At 47.9% G+C, this 17,772-nt stretch overlaps 1 protein-coding gene across 3 annotated transcripts in view; it reads left to right on the top strand.

The window, feature by feature from the left end:
• Positions 1-1,664: 1,664 nt before the first annotated feature.
• Positions 1,665-17,772, top strand: part of LOC128147876 (zinc finger protein 431-like) — a 43,334-nt gene continuing 27,226 nt past the window's right edge. For 2 of the 3 annotated variants that reach the window (XM_052801066.1, XM_052801065.1), the window contains exons 1-5: positions 1,665-4,243; positions 5,323-5,474; positions 7,137-7,329; positions 8,819-10,056; positions 11,836-11,921. In XM_052801066.1, coding sequence (XP_052657026.1) covers positions 8,931-10,056; positions 11,836-11,921 — 1,212 coding nt within the window. In that variant the 5' untranslated portion in view covers positions 1,665-4,243; positions 5,323-5,474; positions 7,137-7,329; positions 8,819-8,930. Of the gene's footprint in view, positions 4,244-5,322; positions 5,475-7,136; positions 7,330-8,818; positions 10,057-11,835; positions 11,922-15,442; positions 15,976-17,772 lie in introns of those variants that run through there. The other variant, XM_052801064.1, reaches the window with a different exon arrangement.

Below are 17,772 nucleotides of genomic sequence, written 5' to 3'. Positions count from 1 at the left end.
AGTCACGTTTGGGGTGTGACGGAGCGGTCTCTACCGGTGTCAGTCACGTTTGGGGTGTGACAGGGCGGTCCCTGCCGGTGTCAGTCACGTTTGGGGTGTGATGGGGCGGTCCCTGCTGGTGTCAGTCACGTTTGGGGTGTGACAGTAGCGGTCCCTGCCGGTGTCAGTCACGTTTGGGGTGTGATGGGGCGGTCCCTGCCGGTGTCAGTCACGTTTGGGATGTGACAGTAGCGGTCCCTGCCGGTGTCAGTCACGTTTGGGGTGTGACGGGGCGGTCCCTGCCGGTGTCAGTCACGTTTGGGGTGTGACAGTAGCGGTCCCTGCCGGTGTCAGTCACGTTTGGGGTGTGACGGGGCGGTCCCTGCCGGTGTCAGTCACGTTTGGGGTGTGACAGTAGCGGTCCCTGCCGGTGTCAGTCACGTTTGGGGTGTGACGGGGCGGTCCCTGCTGGTGTCAGTCACGTTTGGGGTGTGACAGTAGCGGTCCCTGCCGGTGTCAGTCACGTTTGGGGTGTGACGGGGCGGTCCCTGCCGGTGTCAGTCACGTTTGGGGTGTGACAGTAGCGGTCCCTGCCGGTGTCAGTCACGTTTGGGGTGTGATGGGGCGGTCCCTGCCGGTGTCAGTCACGTTTGGGGTGTGACAGGGGCGGTCGCCAGCTGTGTCAGCCACACTGGGGCTGTGATAGCACCTGGTGTCCAGCTGTCAGTCACACTGGGGGTGTGATGGAGGCTGGTGTCTGGCTGTATCAGTCAAACTGGGGAACTAACAGGGACTGGTGTCTGGGTGTCAGTCACACCGGGGGCAGGACAGGGGCTGGTCCGTGACTGCGTCATTCCCATTGCGGGGAGTGAGGGGGGCCGGCCTCTGGCTGCGTCAGTCACATCGGAGGTGTGACAGAGGAGGTCCCTGGCGGTGTCGGTCACACTGGGGATGCGGCAGGAGCATGTCACTCACACAGAGGGTTGTGAGAGGAGCTGGCCTCCAGCTGCGTCACTCACACTGGAGGTGTGACGGCGCTGGTCTCTGGGTGTCAGTCGCAGTGGAGGTGTGACAGGGGTCACTCTCCAGCTGTGAAAGTCCCGCCGGGGGCGTGACGGGGGCCGGTCTCTGAGTGTCAGTCCCATGAGGGTATGGCGGGGGCGGATCTCTGGCTGCGTCGCTCACTGGAGGTGTGACGGGGGCCGCTCTCCGGGTGTGTCGGCCACCGGAGGGTTTGAAGGGGACCGGCCTCGAGGCCTGCTGTCTCCTGGGGGCGGCAGCGGGTTGCGTCGGGCGGCGGTTCGCGCGCGCAGCGGCTGGTGACGCCGGCGCTGCCCGACAGCGGGGCTGCGGCCGCCGATTGGTGGCGGGAGCTGTCCGTCAGGCCGGGGCGGGCTGCGGTTGCGTCATCAGCGGGGGCGGTTTGTTTACTCCCTCCCTGCAAGAGGGTCCCCCCACAACATGGCGGCAGCTGGCCGGGCTGGGCTGTGAGTGCCGTTGCCCTCGCCCGGCGCGGGGGGAACGCGGCGGCCGCCGCTCCGCCGGCGGGGAGCGGGGTCGCGGGGGGGGGGGGGCAGCGCCCGGCCCGGCCCGGCCCGGCCCGGCCCCGCCGCGCACCGTGAGGGGGTGCGGTCGGCAGGGGCTGCTGCGGGGAGTGCCGGGCCGGGCCGCGCCGCGCCGCGCCGCTCCCGCCCATCGCCCTTTTGCCCTGGGAGGAGAGGGCTGGGCAGCTCCTCTCGCGGGGTTTTGGCGTCTCTGGAGTGAAGTGCCATGTTTCAGTCAGAGCTGCTCGTTCAGTTTCCTTTTTAATCAAAAAAGAACTCGCAGAGAGTGTATGTTTTCCTGGGGCACCACTAAAAACGTCCAGCTTAGGCTTAGTCAGGTACTCCAGTAAAAACCCTTTATGCTGAATGGTTATTTGAATAGAATATCAAATACTTTTCTGAGTCAACCTAGTAATCCAAGACTTACAATAAAAAACAATGAGCACAAATCAAGGGTATTGAGAGGGCTGTTCAGGTGGCGATTTCTCCTTTAATTCTTTAACAAGCTTGTGTATGCATTTTGTGGGTTTTCAAAACTAACCGTGTGTAAGTTACATGTGCAGATAACAGACACATCTCCTCTAAAACCACAGCCAGTCATTGCAGGAAGCCATGGAGCGTGGCTGTTCTTGCATATGCAGCTTCTGTCCTGCACCAGAAGGGTCAGCTTATTGCTTTGCAGGCTCCTTTACAGTCTTGCATGTCCAGCACTTGAATTGAGCTATCAGAGTTGGGCTGGGGATGTTTGCAAAATCAGACAGTAGTTTTTGCATAGAAATTTGATGACGGGCTAGATCAATATGTGCAAAGGAAAATGCAAGTTTGAGAAACTAAAGCATGCCAGAAAATTATTACTTGACTAGCCTGCTTTTTGCAGTGCTTGCTCAGTTTCTTCCTGTTAATTGTTCCATGTTCTTTATAGCTTGACTTTAGATTTTGTAACTGTGTCTTTCGCTGTAGTTAGGACTTGTTTTCTCAATGTATTCGTTTCTTCCAAATGCCTTGTTTACGAGATGCCAGTTGACTGGGACCCAAAGACCTAGAAGATCCTGGCAGGCTTTGCAGAAAAAAGCATGCTATGATAACAGGCTGGAGCTGGCTAGAGACAATGGAACGATTCCTTGCTCCAGGTGATTTGAGAGAGGACAGCCTCAGAGATCCTGAACCTTCTTTTAATCACACTTTCAGCAGAGTACTGATGGAGTGTTGGCTGATCACTCTCTCTCTCTCTCTCTGGCTGTAGCATGTTGCATGTGGTGTAATCAGCTTTGGTAGGAAAGCACTTGTTGGGTGCTGTGGTGGTGTTCTTGCAAAATTCATTATCTTTAACAGTAAACAGCTATTGCTGGTCTTTTACCAGCGTTCAGTGTGCTAAACGGAGCCCTGGGGAGTTAAAAGTTCAAGCTTCAACCAAATACCAGTTAAGTCTCTATGAATTCAGCTCCTACTTAGAAGAAAACTTGGTGGTTGGTTGTTTTATGTAGAAGAGTCTGAAGCGCTCAGATGTTTAAAGTGTTTATGGCAGTCCTAAAACAAAGTAGCCAGATGTCAGGGGAGAAACCTATATGGCCAATAAAAATTCAAATTTGATGGGATGTGAGTTTAAACCCTTCATAAAATATATTAACCTCCCATTGTGACAGCAAGCAAGTTTGCACTTTTTAGCGAATTTAATGAAACATGGGAGTGTAGAGTCTAATCCTTTAAAAAAAAACAGTGTTAAAAAATGACTTCAAAGCAGATCTAACTGACAAACAGATTACAGATACTCATCTGTCCTGACGGGCTCTTCACATTTAGAACACATAAAAGTGAGATAGCATAAATAAAAAGAAGGATTTGGCATCCATATATGTGTGTTGGGAATATAAATGTAGGATGGGTACAAAGCACCAATAATGTAATTTTAATAGGAATCATATATTGTAAAGAGATAGATGTTTCACTTATTTTTCTGCCGCCTTCTCCTTGAGGATTACAGCTTATTTTTTATGTGTGCTGGAATAATTCATCAAGGCTGATGGGAAGGCCTTAGAATGCAGAATTTAATGAAATCATGTGCTTATAAATGCAGCATATGAAATAGAAGGCAGAGTACATTTTAAATATCTCAGTATTAGGAGGAAAAATTAAAATATGTGCAACTTGATAGAGCTAAGTATAGTCATCTGAAGACCAATGTACATGAAATAAGACCTCCAAATTTCATTTTTTATTTTAGGTTAAAAGGGAGACATTAGTAGAGTGGCCTGCTCTTCATTACTGAAAGCAAGAGGCTAGTTGTGGGACTGTGCTCATGAATTTATGAGTGTGTTGACACTTTTGTCAGTCTAAGTGTTGGGGTGTGTATGTGCTGGTTTTATTACCTTGCCATAGAAGCCCTTTTCTGTCTCATCTCGGACCAACAACAGAAGACACTGTGCACTGAATAGAGTTGCCCTGGGTCCTTGATCTAACCCATGAGACACCATTTGGAGTGTTCTGCATTATTTATTACTACTAAAGTATTTTCAGTTAAACTGACATCTTAAATGCTAACTTTGCCTGGCAGGTAATGAAGTTCTTGTTTCTTTTCCAAGGAAGCTGACACGAAAGAAGCGAACCATGATAGGTCACAGGAATTTGTACTGCTCGTCTCCACAATTACTAACAAGTAAGCACTGTATGGTACCATAGGATGGAGGCAGTCTTGGTTTCTGTTCATGACAGTTGTCACTCAGGTAATTCCAGACAAGCCTCAGAAGGGGGGGGGAGCTGCAAAGCCAGCCTGCAGCTAGAGGTGGAGGAAGATTATTCACCACCTTCTAGTCCTGGGTGCATCCTGCTAGACCTTCAGTCCAACAAGAAACCCATATAGGACTGCGGTGCAAAGAAGAGGAGACCTTTGAAACTTAATACTAGAAGCGCAATTCAACCAACCCACTAACTTTGACCTGCAGTGTGAAGATGAATGTTTAGAATGCTTTTTCTCTGAATGCTCTGGGGATCCTCAAGAAAGGGTAAGTGAGGATGATGAAAGCATCATTCTTATTGATGCTTTTGAGGATGAGGAGGACCTGGAGATGCTTTGGTCATTTCCTCCATGATCCCTATGAGGAAGACCATCATTTGCTGGCATTACACCGTTCCTTGGCAGCTGCAAGAGGAAATGCTGCCATTACATCAGGTTGAAGTCAAAAGAGATGTGCAGTTGTTGGATATGATCAGGACTAGCTGGACTCATCTGGGCCATCTATGCTTGCAAGACCAACACGTTAAATTAGAACTCTTGTGCACATACAGTCTCTAAGTTACAGAGTTGCTGTCTAGATTATCAGCACCCTCTGGGACTGGTTTTGCGAAAGTACCACTGTTAGGCTGCACAGCCCACTTGGCCAAAATGACTCATCCATTTCTTCTGTCCATACATCCTCTCATGTTTTAATGTATTAGTTGTAATAAACCATGATTTGGATTTTTAAAAAATGGCCATTCATCATCTGCACCCCACACAAGCATGCTTGGCTGTGGAGATATTGGTGCCGTATGTGCTTATATATTACTAGAGTTTTCCTTATGAGAACTGGTGAACAAGGGGAGGGTTGCGTGCTTACCTTCCATAAGGGAGGTGGAAGGGGTACGTGATTCCGTGCGTCTTGGGTCTAGGTGGAAGAAAGCCTTTACCCTGCCCAGCTACTGCATTGCAGTAAGAAATGGCTAAGAATTTTAATTCAGAAAAATGATAATAAAAATAATGAAAATCTTGTGAGGTTTTTTTCTTAGTTTGTGAGAATTGGAATGACGGTTCTTTCTCTGCAAGGTTCACCATACTAAGCAGCATGTGAGTTTCTCATGGGTTCAAGGACTGTCATTAAAGGAATGTTGCTAACATTTTTTAACAGCCTGATCTGAGGAAACTGAACTGCCACTTACTCTGCTCTCAAAAGTAGCTCGCTTTTCTGTGTGAAAGGAGTAGGTATGTTTCTTTTCCTCACCCTCAACTCCCAGCAGAGTAGTTTCTAGTTTCACGTTTAGTTTTAGAAAGATCTGTGAGATCACAAAAATGTAGAACTTGGGGCATTCTTATATACCATATTTGCATGCTAGTAATACACACTCTTGTTCATTTTTAATTTCGGTTCTGTATTTACTGTTAATTGTAGAAGCCCATTTCCAAAACCCGTAGGAGTTTTGTTAAGAAAAGACAGCAAGATAGCTGTCCAGTGTGCAACATAACTGCAGCGTTAAAAGCAGGAGCAATCTCTGCGAGATTACATGGTGGTGTTGGAGAGTAGTTTCGGCTGCAGGAAGTGCAGAACTGGTCAGTACAATAACGGGGGGGACAAATGCAGAGCGCTGAGGGGACTGGGTTGGGGACCACTGGTTGTAGTTGGAACAGAAGCTGTTGGGAGCTTCCTGATGGTGCCTCCTGGAGGACTGGACCTTGGATGACTCCTGTTGAAGAGTTGTTACATTAATGATGAGAATGTAAAAATGGACATGTGGGAATGAAATGTGCTGACAGGGGGTATGAACAGGAGGGAGGGCGGCAGAGCCACAGAAGAATGAGAAGTCTTCCAGAAATGGTGGTAGACAAATGGTGAAAATTTCTGCTCCAAATTGGTGGGTAGGTTATTAGCTATAAGGGGTGGAGGAAAGGAGCCTGAGAAGGCCTATGGACTGTGGTTGTACTATGGCTTTGGAAAAGGCAAGTGGGATCCTCGGATGTGTTGGGCAAAGGACTTCCACTGGGAATAAGGAAATGATGCTGCCGTGAAAGGCCCTGGTGAGACTTTGCTGGAGATACCGACTGCAGTTCTGGGCACCTGGTGTGAAGAAATACTCATTCAAGCTGGAAGCAAGACACAGAGGCCAGGGACGTGGCCCGAGCCTTCCTTACAAGAGCAGAGCCTGTTTCTTCCGACAAAGCAAAGCTTGAACGTGAATCCAATCGCCACCAAACTTCTATGGGAAGATGCACAGTTACTGCCATTGGGGGTGGGGGAAACACCCTGTGAATTGCTGCAGGCTGGAGTTGGGGAGAAGGAAGGCTCCAGTCCCCCGCAGCACCGGGGCGTTCCAGAGGGCCCTTCAGCGGGCGCGGGTGGGAAGGGCACCTGCTCGCTTTGAGCCAACGCTTGACCCACCTGGATGTTTCTGCGCGCCTCCCGGCCCCGCCGGCCGCTCCCTCAGCAGTCTGAAACGGGCACCGGAGCCGGGACGGGGGGTCCCGCCCCAGCCCCGCTCGAGCGTTGCCGAAGCGAGGGCTGGAGCGGAGGGGCCGCCCGGGTCCCGCCCCGCTGCTGGCAGCCGCCGGCCGCTGCGGGCCTCGCCGCGCTGCGATTGCGCCGCCGCCGCCGCCGCCGCCGGGGGCCTCCGCGCCGGCGCGAGGGGCTGCGCGGCGGCGGCGGCGGCGGGGCGGGCGCGGCGCAGGTAGGGCGCGGGCAGCGGCGGCCGCGCCGCAGCGGCGGGGGACGGGGGGCGGTGTGCGCGGCAGCGGCGGCTGCGGAGAGGGGATGGTCTCCTGCGCCACGGGGAAAAGTTTGGGGTTTCATTCCGGCTGGGGAAAAAACCCACAAGCATACATTTTTAAAATTTTATTTTATGGGGGTTTTTTTTATTGTTATTTTTAAGCCTACACCGTGATTAAAATATTCCCCCTCCCGCCCCGTGGAAACCGGACGGGCCTTTGTCAGGGAGTTTTCTTAAGCCAAGCAGTGCCAGCCTCTCTTGAAAAGTTTTTGCTTCAACAAAGGAAATAGCAGATGAGTGCCAGGGCTCGGGAGCCGGCGGTGTGCTGCTGGAGGTGCTCAGCCCCTTGCAGGAGGTGAGGAATAGTTCCTGTTCTCATGCGCTCGTTATTAAATTAATGGGAACGGTTGAAGTTGGCGGGTGACTTGAGCCATTCTGTTCCAGGCAGTGGCTAATGAAGAAGATTAATTCAGCTTGTTTTCTGTAGCACAGCAGAAGAAAGCGCAGCTTGTGTCTCAAATGAAGCTGGCCTGTCTGAAATGTGAATAAGACCTTTCACTTAATGCACATTGCTGTAGTGCCTTTATAACTATCTAAACCTACTGAAGCTAAATAGACAAGCTTTATATTTACATATGCATGGAAATACAGAAATATGTACATTTTTACATATATGTTTTTGTATATATGTGCTTGTATTCAGAGAAGTCTTGCCCAGACAAAAGCAGTTAAGAAGTAGTGAAGAAATAGTGGGAGTAAAGGAAATATGAAAAGTGGGTGCGAGGGAGAAGGTGGGGGTCGGAGGAGCAGCCAGGCTATCTATCCATCAGGGTGGGAAAAATGCAATTTCCCATCTTAGATTAGCAATTCAGCGTGAATGCAGGTTTAAACCAGGTGAGTGAAAGCTCCTTGGGGAGCTGCTGCCAGCAGAGGCTGCTGGGACAAATCTAGAAAACCTCTTGCGAATCCACGCCTTGGTATGGCATGAACAAAAGCATCTTCTTCACAAGAAAGTTTGTGACTCAGACAGGTATTTCTCACCAATTACCATCGCTCATATTTTCTGCTAGCAAGGCTGGTCTGCAAAGGGAGTTTACCCAGAGAATTTGAAGCTGTTCCAGTGGGCCAGCTCTGGAGGATTACTAGCTGTGCTTTGAAGCCTGGGAGGACGATTAGTAAGCTTTCTGGACAGCTCACTCTTGCCTTTCCTTGCATATGTCGTCTTTGTATGGTGCTAGCTGGTAGTGGCACAGGGACCCCAAATATCCTCAAGACGGTTAAAATAATTCTGGTCAGGATGGGAGGCCAGAGGCGCTCCCGAGCTCTCCAGACCCCCCTTCCATACATTGCTTCTGGTTTTGGCTGTTTGATTGACACAGTTTCTGGGTCTCATTGCATTACCTAACTAGTTTCTGAAAGAACACACCTTGTGACTGGTGCTCCTAGTTCATATTTAGTAAGGTAAAAACAAGGATTAAGCATGAATCCTAGGAAAGAGATCTGTGGTCGGCACAGCTGTGGTGTAGGACTTTGCCCAAAGTGTTTGCACCCCAGAGTTCTGAAGATTTCTCATCTTTAGGTGAATTTAAAATGGAAATTGTTTATCAGTTTATATTTGTAGCAAAGACTGGATTATGACAGAGGATTTAACTTCATTAAATGTAGTTTGTATTTTGTTTGCTGAATGTATATTTTATACATATATAATAATAGATGATTGTGTTTCTTCTACTGCATAACTAATAGCCTGTCCCATTCTTTTAATCAGAAAAAAAATCTTCACTGTGATAGCTTTATGTTAATATCAGAAAAATCACTGATGAAATGAGTGTTTTATTTTTTAGGGAGGACTGTAAAGAGAGCTGAGAATGAGATGGACTTACCATGAAGGACCTGAAGCTCTTGGTATACACATCATCAGTGAGCTGCAGATGAACACAGCGTACACCTCAGAGGATGGATGTGAACATGGACTGGGACTCTGAGAATAACATTTGTGACACAGGTGAGAAGCATTCAAATTATTCCAGAAACACCACTAAGCAGGTGGGCCACACATCTAGCCTCCAGAAGGAGGTAGACATGAATTACTCACAGACATGCAGTCCTTGTTGCAACTCTGCTGGACCTTCAGCAGGAGGTAAGCAGGAGCTTCCCGCAGAGTTGCAGTGTGAAGACAAAGAAACCTATGAGACCTACTACCAGAAACAAGGTGAGAGTACAGCTGGGGTATTTGTCCCCTCCAGTACCAGCTTTGACCTGCAGTATGAAGATAAAGATTTAGAGCACTGTTCCTCTGAGCGGTCCAAGAAACCATGGAGAGGACTACATGACGATAACGAAAACACCGTTCTTGCTGATGTGTTTGATGAGGACCTGGAGCCTGTCTCTGAGGAAGCTTTGCCGTATCGGTGCAAGAAGTGTGGTTCCTCTTTCCATGGTATGAGCGAGCTGCAGGAACATAAGCGAACTCACCTTGTGGAAAACTCATACCGATGTCCCATCTGTGCCAAAGAGTTCTTTCGTGCGGCAAATCTGCGAATGCACAAGCTCATTCATTCTAGTGACAGGCCACACAAATGTCCGGAGTGCGACAAGGGTTTCATTCGCACGGCTGATGTCTGGAGGCACCTCCGCAACGTACACAAGATAGAGCGCTCCATGGTGATCCTGGGAAACGGCATGGCTAGGAACCCGTGGTCGATAGTGCACCGTAACCAACACACTGTTGAGTACACTGATCAGCCTTGTGCAGAAAACCAAAAGTCTGAGGAAGACGACTATAAACCTTATGCCTGTCCAACTTGCGGCAAAGGTTTTGATAAACCTAACCTGCTTTCCAAACACAAAGTGATCCACCGACAAGACAAGCCCTATAAGTGTCAGGAATGCGGCATGGCGTTCGTCCAGCTGCTCAGGCTGAAAAGACACCAGCAGACTCACTCTGGGGAGCGCCCTTTCTATTGCGAGGAGTGCGGAGGGACGTTCACCCGGCTGGCATCGCTCCAGCGCCATCACCGCATCCATACTGGAGAGAAGCCCTACTCTTGCAATTACTGTGGTCATTCCTTCACTGAGTCAGGTACCCTACGGAGGCATGAGCGCACACACAAATTGGACAAATCTTAATTTTTAGTTAATTTGTGATTGTGGTCTCCTTGGTTGCTTCTTACCTGCAGGAGGTCTGCTCAGTTGGGCTGGAGAAAGCACTCCATTGCATGTGCTCTGGCCAGTCCAGACCCACTTCCCAGCAGTGGCTGACATGGGGGAATCTCCGGGGAAGATCACGGGGATCTCTGGAACCTGTACTGGTAGAGATTGCACTCACTGGTTTTAAACTGGCTTTGTATGAAAAAATAACCTAATTGCCACTGAGTAATGAAATGTGAGACTTGAGAAGACTGAAATCACTCACACGTGCTAGCACTGTCTCAATTAGCTGAACTGACGATGCATCAGCTTGAGCTTTTTGCAAGGATGCTGTGAGACTTCTCTCTGCAGTCTTGGTCACTGGATAAATTGGCCCTGCCCTCTCGAGTGTGGTACCTCTTTGGCACTGGGTTTGAAGATCTGTTGTTGCAGGTCTTTGCTAAGTCAGAACAGTCCAGAGTTGTCCCTCTATCCCTTCTCTCCTTGCATTCTGCTGAGTTTTTCTTTCCATTACTTTTTTTTGAGGGGAAGTATCATGTTGGTTATTTAAAAAAAAAAAAACAGCCACAAAACAGTTCCTTAATAAACTCAACAGTTACCAGCTGTATTTCATAAATGTTTCTATCTACGGGAGTATCGATCACTTAGGTACTTTCGTGTGATTAGTTGAATTTCTGTTAATAATGGAAAAAGCTTTATTTTCCCTATGACGGTGCATGTTCTTGGGGTGAGGGATTTGAATACATTTGTGTCTCTGATGGAACTGTGCACTTTAAATCTGTCCAGCTGAGTGTTACAGTAGGAAATGCTTGAGAACACAAAATTCAAAGAGCAGAAGACCAAATTTAAGCCACCTTTGCTACCCATTGTATAGGAGTCGTCTTCATTTAAATGTTTTCACACATAAGGAAGCTTCTCATAACAAAACCATGTTCTGTGACGTATCTGAGTACTACCCAAAGTGTCTGCCTGACTCTTCACTTTGATTTATATTCAAATGGTTAGTGAAGAAAAATTCCCGTAGAAACTAGCCTGGCAGACTCAGGCAGGTGCTGCCAAATACCCCAAGGCTGTAACTTCCAAAGAGGTATGTATTGCCTCAGTTATGGCAGTGGGGTTTTTAACTTTGAAACTTAAAAATGACACTTAACCTACTGTTAACCACTGTGGTAGAAGCATCCAGTTTGTACTTAAGTTGCAGCCTTAATTTCATTTTTGTGTCAGAAAGCTTTGCTTCCTTTCCCCTGCCAGCTGCCATAATTTCACTAATTTCTTTCCAACACGTTCTGCCTTTTCAGCAGGCAGTTGCGCAGCAGAGTAAAAGTAAAGCTTCAGGGTAATGTGCCTTTGCATTTACTACCAGGCTATTTAATGTAAAGTACTGATTGTGCCATTTGTTTGCATATTTCATAGAGTAAAAAATGGTTATGGCTGCTCAGCACATTCCACCCATGCAACAGCTGAGCAGGCGTTTTACAGTTGTGAGTACTGTCGTGTTTGAAGTGAGGTCCTTGGCTCGGATCAAGCTGAACCACTGTCCACAGCAACACTTTAGCCTGATTATGAATGGGAGACTAATTCTCCCAGCCTCGCTAATGGGTCATTTTAATTTCATTCCTCAAAGAAGTCTCCAGATTAGGGAACTGATCTACATCCCACTTCTTAGGGATGTGTTATGTTGTCTCTGAAATGATGTACTTTTGTAACGCAGATACCTCTGCCGGGATGACTGGACCCTGCGTACCATATGCATTCGCTACAGCTGTGAGTGAGACTTCTCCAAACTCCCCTCTGCAGGTAGTTCCAGTATGATTTTAGGTTTCCAAAGGGATTTTGACGGGGCCCCTTGGCAAAGGGTTGGTCTTATCAGGGGGCTGCTTAGCCTCTCTAAGAGGAAAGATCCTTGCATGAAAAAAATCCTGGCTGAAAGGAGGCTGTGGGTAAAGGAACTGCGGAGAGAGGTCATCAGTGCTCTTCTGTGGGGACTGTGTTGTTCAACACAATCTGAAATGACCTGGAGAGAGGGCAGATAGCAAGGTGACAAAGCCGTTCCAGAAGCTATCGTGCATTAAGTTTCCACCCTCATCTTCTAAACGCATTTTGAAGTTGTCAGCTACAGTCTCCCCTTTTCAGCATCCTGCTTCTCCCTTGGGTATGCAGTGCTCTTGCTGCAGGGGCTTTTAATATCCAATTAAACTGCACCACTATGCGCACCTTTATGTTGTGTGACTGTTATGCTTAGACAGCTGTGGTAATTGTGAACATCTAGTTATTCTGCTTTTTGGTGTTAGCAGTTGATGGAATTTGTACCCGTAAGAGCATAATGGTGAAAGTGTTTTGAACAAAGGTCTGTTTAATGGGAAGAGTAAATGGTTGGTGAAATGAAAACTACTAGGCTTAACTAAAAGGTTATTAAAAAGATACTTGCCTGGAAGGTTGGCTTGCATATAAAATGCTTGGATGTATGAAAGGAGTAATTAAAATGTGTGATGGTTTCTGGGAAAAGCATGTTGAACCCTCTTCAAAGAAACTTCCACTAACTCCTGTGCAAGCTACAGGAAATCCCTTGGAGCTTAATTTAACCCAGAGATCGTCACTTCTGCACTTTAAATTTTTAATATAAAGGTTTGGAAATCTCTCCCAGGCCCTGACACTCTCACAGTGTCAGTCTGAGTTGCTGATAGCTAGCCTACAACAGACATAGCCAGTGACGATACCTAGCTGAAACAGGAAGGGAGAGAGTGAGCAAATATACCTGCTCTACAGCACTGCTTCATTAGAGAGGTTTTGAAGTGTGTGGTTTCAGCAGAAGTAATTTTTCTTTGTTCAGAGTAGCCAGTGTATCTGTTAGCTCATTTGCGTCTGTAAAGGCCACAGAAGAAGTGGTTCCCTTTGATGCTGTGCTGTGCAGAGGACTCACTCACAGGCCCTCATTGCTGGGGCATTACGGGAAGCACTTGGACACAAGCACAGGGCTGGAGCCCTGAGCTAGGCAGGGGATCCTGATGGTGCGAGTCCTTTTGATCGCTGGATGGTATTTGTGAACAGCGGAACATAGAAATACCCTTTGCTCTTTGCTAATTTTCCTGTCCCCTCACTATATCGCTTCTGCCCAACTCATTCCCATCACAGGAAAATTGTCTCAAGACTAAGAAGTTAGAATAGCTCCAGCAATGCAGACTTCTGGCCCTCACTGGCCTGGAATCACCGGCCAGTCCTTGGCAGCAACAGTACTATTTTCTTACTTTGTTAGCAAAGGTGTTGCATAGTAAATACGCCTGTGCTTGTGGAGTGCAGATACAGCACCCTGCACAAAGGAGAAGCTACTACTGTACAGTCTTTCAGCTCCTCTGCATACCATCATCCTCCTTTGATACTGTTTGCCTTTTCCCAACTGGAGGAGTCTGAAGCAGGAGTCTTTGATGTAAACAGGGAGCGCTAAGCAATCCATCATTTGTCAATTAATCTGAGCAAAGGGCATTGAAATCTCTGGAGTAGGCAGCTTTTATTTAAAATGAGGCTTCATCATGTGATGATCTGCTTCTGATCTTGTAAAGTTTCTGTTGGCATAAGGAGTCCCCACTGCGGTTTTCCTACTTACAGACTAAAAACGAGCAGGGGCTGAGATCTCACCAACAGAACAGCAGGTGAATAGCATTTTGCTAGGATAATATACTGGAAATAGAAAGGAAAACAATGTTTTTATTTTGGCGATCCCAGCTGTGTCTGATGCTTTGAGAAGTTAAAAAATAGTGGGCTTTTGCAAGGTTAGAGTCATCTTAAAAGAACAACCACTGAATGGGAGCTAGCCTGTGAAGTGGGTAATACAGCTCTCTGCACTGGAGTGCAGCCCGCTTGTAAATTCACTGCAGGATGGCTGTGCTGCTGAACTGCCCCCTGCTACGTGAGAATGTTATTTTCCAGAGGAGGGTGTGCTCAAATGAATGTGCTTGTGCAGTTCATGTAATGGCCTTCCTCTTGTTTATCTGCTAGAAGAAAACATCAGAGCTATCAACTCCTTTTCTCATTAAGGATTTTATCTTAATTGTTGCTTATGTGCTTCAAATCTGAAAGCAGGAGTAGCGATTTGTTCTGAGCAGGTCTGTTTCTGTACAAGCTACCAGGACACATCTTGTTGTCTGCAAGGGACTCTTAAGGAAAAGGTCCCTGGGCTCAGAGCCATGCACAGGTAACAGGAAGGTAGCCTAGCCACAGGCTTGCCATTTAACAGCTATTCCCAATAACTACCTGGCGTGTCTTAAAAAGGAACATCTTCCTTGATGCAAGGATGTTCTTTGTTGAGTGTGTTAAGTTTTACCCCAAAAGAGTCAGCATGTTTTGCTGGCCTGCTTGCCCAGCCTCTGTTCTCCTACTTGAAAGAGGATGTGGTAATTTTCTTCCTCCTCGATACCTTGACAGTTGTTGCTGCTCCTGAAAATACTGCTGGTGTTGATGGCAGGGATGGTTTAGTGACTTCAGTGGGTTCTTTTGGATTGCCTGGTGGATTGACAGCAATTTAGAAAGAGGAGTTACTAAAACCTGAGGTGTCAGCAGTTGTTAAAGGATTTGGTCTGAAGACTTCTGCTTGGTAAGTGGTGTGAGTGATGGATGACTTATTTTCATTGTTTGGGAAAGGGAATTGGGAGAAGGTACAATTCAGTGTTCGATCTCCCAGGCCCCAAGATTAAAGCCTGATCTAACTGGCCTTCCTTGTGGGACCTCTTAGGAAGATTGCTAGTATGTATGTCTTAGTACTTGCATTTAAGAAGCTCTTAGACCAGTTGTTAGCTAGATTTCATATTTATACCTTACTTGTTTAAAAAGATGAACTCGCTTGTAGAAGTCTGTCTGCTGACTGTGCAAAATGGTTTGCCCCAAGAGCCTGAAAAATAGAAGGCATTGACTTTTGCATTGAGAAGAGTCTGTACTCTGTAGTGAGGTTCAGTGCAACCCCATGGAAGTATTTCTGCTGGCACAGTGTTACATCTGCTGGATGAAAGCTGACCTTGCCAGAAATCACGGCTGTGTCGGAGCACTGTAGGAAAATCTGGGCGCTTACACCACACTGCCTCGGCTGCTGGCACCAAATCCAGTGGACTGGGGATGTTTTTACCTGGTGCAGCGTGCTTTGGGAGATGCTTCCTCCCCAGAGAGCTGGGAGGTTGGGGGCTGTGTTTCCTGAGTACTGAGAGATGGTTAGCTGGTCCCATCTTCATCTGCACGTCAGCTCCTGGTTACAGCACAGCAGCGTGCGAGCATGACAGAAGTACAGTATGTGGGGAAGGCTGAGGTCCATGTTTGTGACTGTGGTCCTACAGGTTGAACCCCTGCTGAGACAAGGCTGCCTGCACACTCGCTGTGAAGCCTCCCACCAGCCTTTGCTTCTCATGTACCAAAACTCACCCCTAGGGATACCTGCAGGCTTGGGTTGAGGTACAGGAAGACACCTGTGAGTAGCTGCAAGACCTCATGTCCTACTTCACTTCTGAACATGTGCAGATGCACAGTCCTTGCATACGGTAATAGACACAGAAATATGCTATGCATCTGTACAAATACCTGGATTTGTTCAAGACCACAGCAGCACATGTGAGCTAAAAGCACAAGAGATTTTCTTTTAGACTGTTCATGGCATATGTGAGTAGATAGAGAGTGTTTATTTCCAGTGTATTCACTTGAGATATAACAGCAGCTTTAAAATAGCTCCAGGACAGGGAGGTTCATGTAAACACAAAGAATATCCCCAATTTTAACTACATTATTTCCTTCTCTGTTTGCATACTATGACACAGCGTCCAGTTTGTAATAATCAGACAGTAAACACTGCAAGAGTGAAAAATAAAGCTAGGCTCCCCCCCCTCCTTGGCAGCCACAATACTATTACAATGCAAGCCCATTTATTATAAGCACATTTATATATCATCATTTACAGATATATTTACATGCCTTCAATAGCACTGCATGGCCAGGTGGTCTGGGACCAGGGCTTGGCTCTTCAGCAGGTTTTTACCACCATGAAGGGCAGAATAAGAAATCCAGAAGCAACATCAAGCAATGCAGGACATCCTCCCAAAGTGCAGGGGGGTAGTGCTGGCAGCAATGTTGTGGTAAAGGTCTGACCCACTAAGGTGGCAAGGTGAAAGACCTCTCTGCTCCTCTCCAAACTGGAAATAAGGACAGCTCTCTTTCTGGGCATGCTTCCTCAAACTGATGTGATTTCTTGTGATGGAAGACAGCCAGCTCTGAGTGAGGAAAGGCTCAGCTTGATCTGTTTTGTTCATACTCAAAAGGGGGAAGCAAATTTGGGGGGCTTTTAGCAATTTCCAGTGCAGAGCCTTGCTGAGTGCATTGTGCACTCACCTGTCTTTTGATCTGACTTCCTTCTTATTTCACAGTTTGCTATAATTGCTTTTTTGCTTCTCTCATCAGGAAACACCCTTGAGGAAGAGTTTTAAGTGACTTTTCTGTCTTGTTTTGTAAAGATTTTGCTGGCTGACTCTGTACAGACATATAAAACATGACCACCACCCCTGGCAGTGGAGATGATGGAGTCAGCCTAGCATGCACCCTCCTTATTCTTCCAGACTGGTCCCCAAACCCTTCCTGGAAGAGCTTGCATGCAGGAGGTTGGACAGGCTGAAGCAGAGCAATACGGACCCTGGAGCAGCACACACCCACTATGGTCCTGGGCTTCGTCCCTCACCTGCTTACCTTGTGGGGGAAGGGGATACTCGTCCTAAAACCACGCAGAGCTCTCCGTTCTCTCTTCCAGAAGGTCAGTCCTAAATGCCAGCCCAGGGTATACTCAGCCTCGCTCTGCGTGGGAAAGACTAAAATCCAGGGATACTCTGGCTTCGGAAACATCAGAAACTTTCCTGTACTGTTGTTGTCTCCTGCAAATGAACCTGGCATTGGGCTGGCATAGCAGGAGGGGTGGAAGGAAGGGCCAGAGGCAGAGGGTGCCCTTGGGTGACGGGCTGAAGCATAAGCCGAGCATGGCTGCTGGAGGTAATGATGAGGGCAAGGATGACTTGGGGGTTGTGTCAAGAAGCATGAGGTTCATGTGAAGAGCATTCTGGGACTTGGATCTTGACCAGGCTGGCATCCAGTGAGCAGGCACTTAATAAATATCACTCTTAGCTAATGAGAAAGGTGGAAGGGGCTTTCTGTTTTCTCACCACGTGCCAGGGCCCTTACTGCAATGAAGAGGTCGATGAGGCACATCTGCTGTGTCCCCTGGCCATTCTTTGTCTTTCCAGGCCCACCTCTGGTCCCATGGGACACTCAGGTGGGGAGTGAATCTTCCTTCCCAAGGACTGTGTTGCCGAGGTGGCTGCAGGTACCTCCGCAGCGGTTCTTGGAGTTGTGAAAAACAGCTGGGAAGTCTCTTGCCAGAGGTGGCCAGCTGAGCTCTTGGGAGGAGCAGGCAGCGTGAGCCCTATCTGCATGAGGATGCTCCAAGGTGGGTTCCCATATGGACAACCACTTCCCCTGCCTCAGAGGCTCAGATGCAGCTGGTACACCACTGTAACTGGTGGGGAAGCAAACGATGCCGGACAGTAAGAGACACCGAAGGATGGGACTGCAGTTTCATCATGGAGCCCCTCCCAGGCAGTTGCTGGGAAGACCTTTCAGGCAAGTGCTATAA

Source organism: Harpia harpyja, chromosome 11, assembly GCF_026419915.1.
Source record: "Harpia harpyja isolate bHarHar1 chromosome 11, bHarHar1 primary haplotype, whole genome shotgun sequence".
NCBI lineage: Eukaryota > Metazoa > Chordata > Aves > Accipitriformes > Accipitridae > Harpia > Harpia harpyja.
Note: the sequence above shows the minus strand (reverse complement) of the source record. Positions and strands in the feature narration are given on the sequence as shown.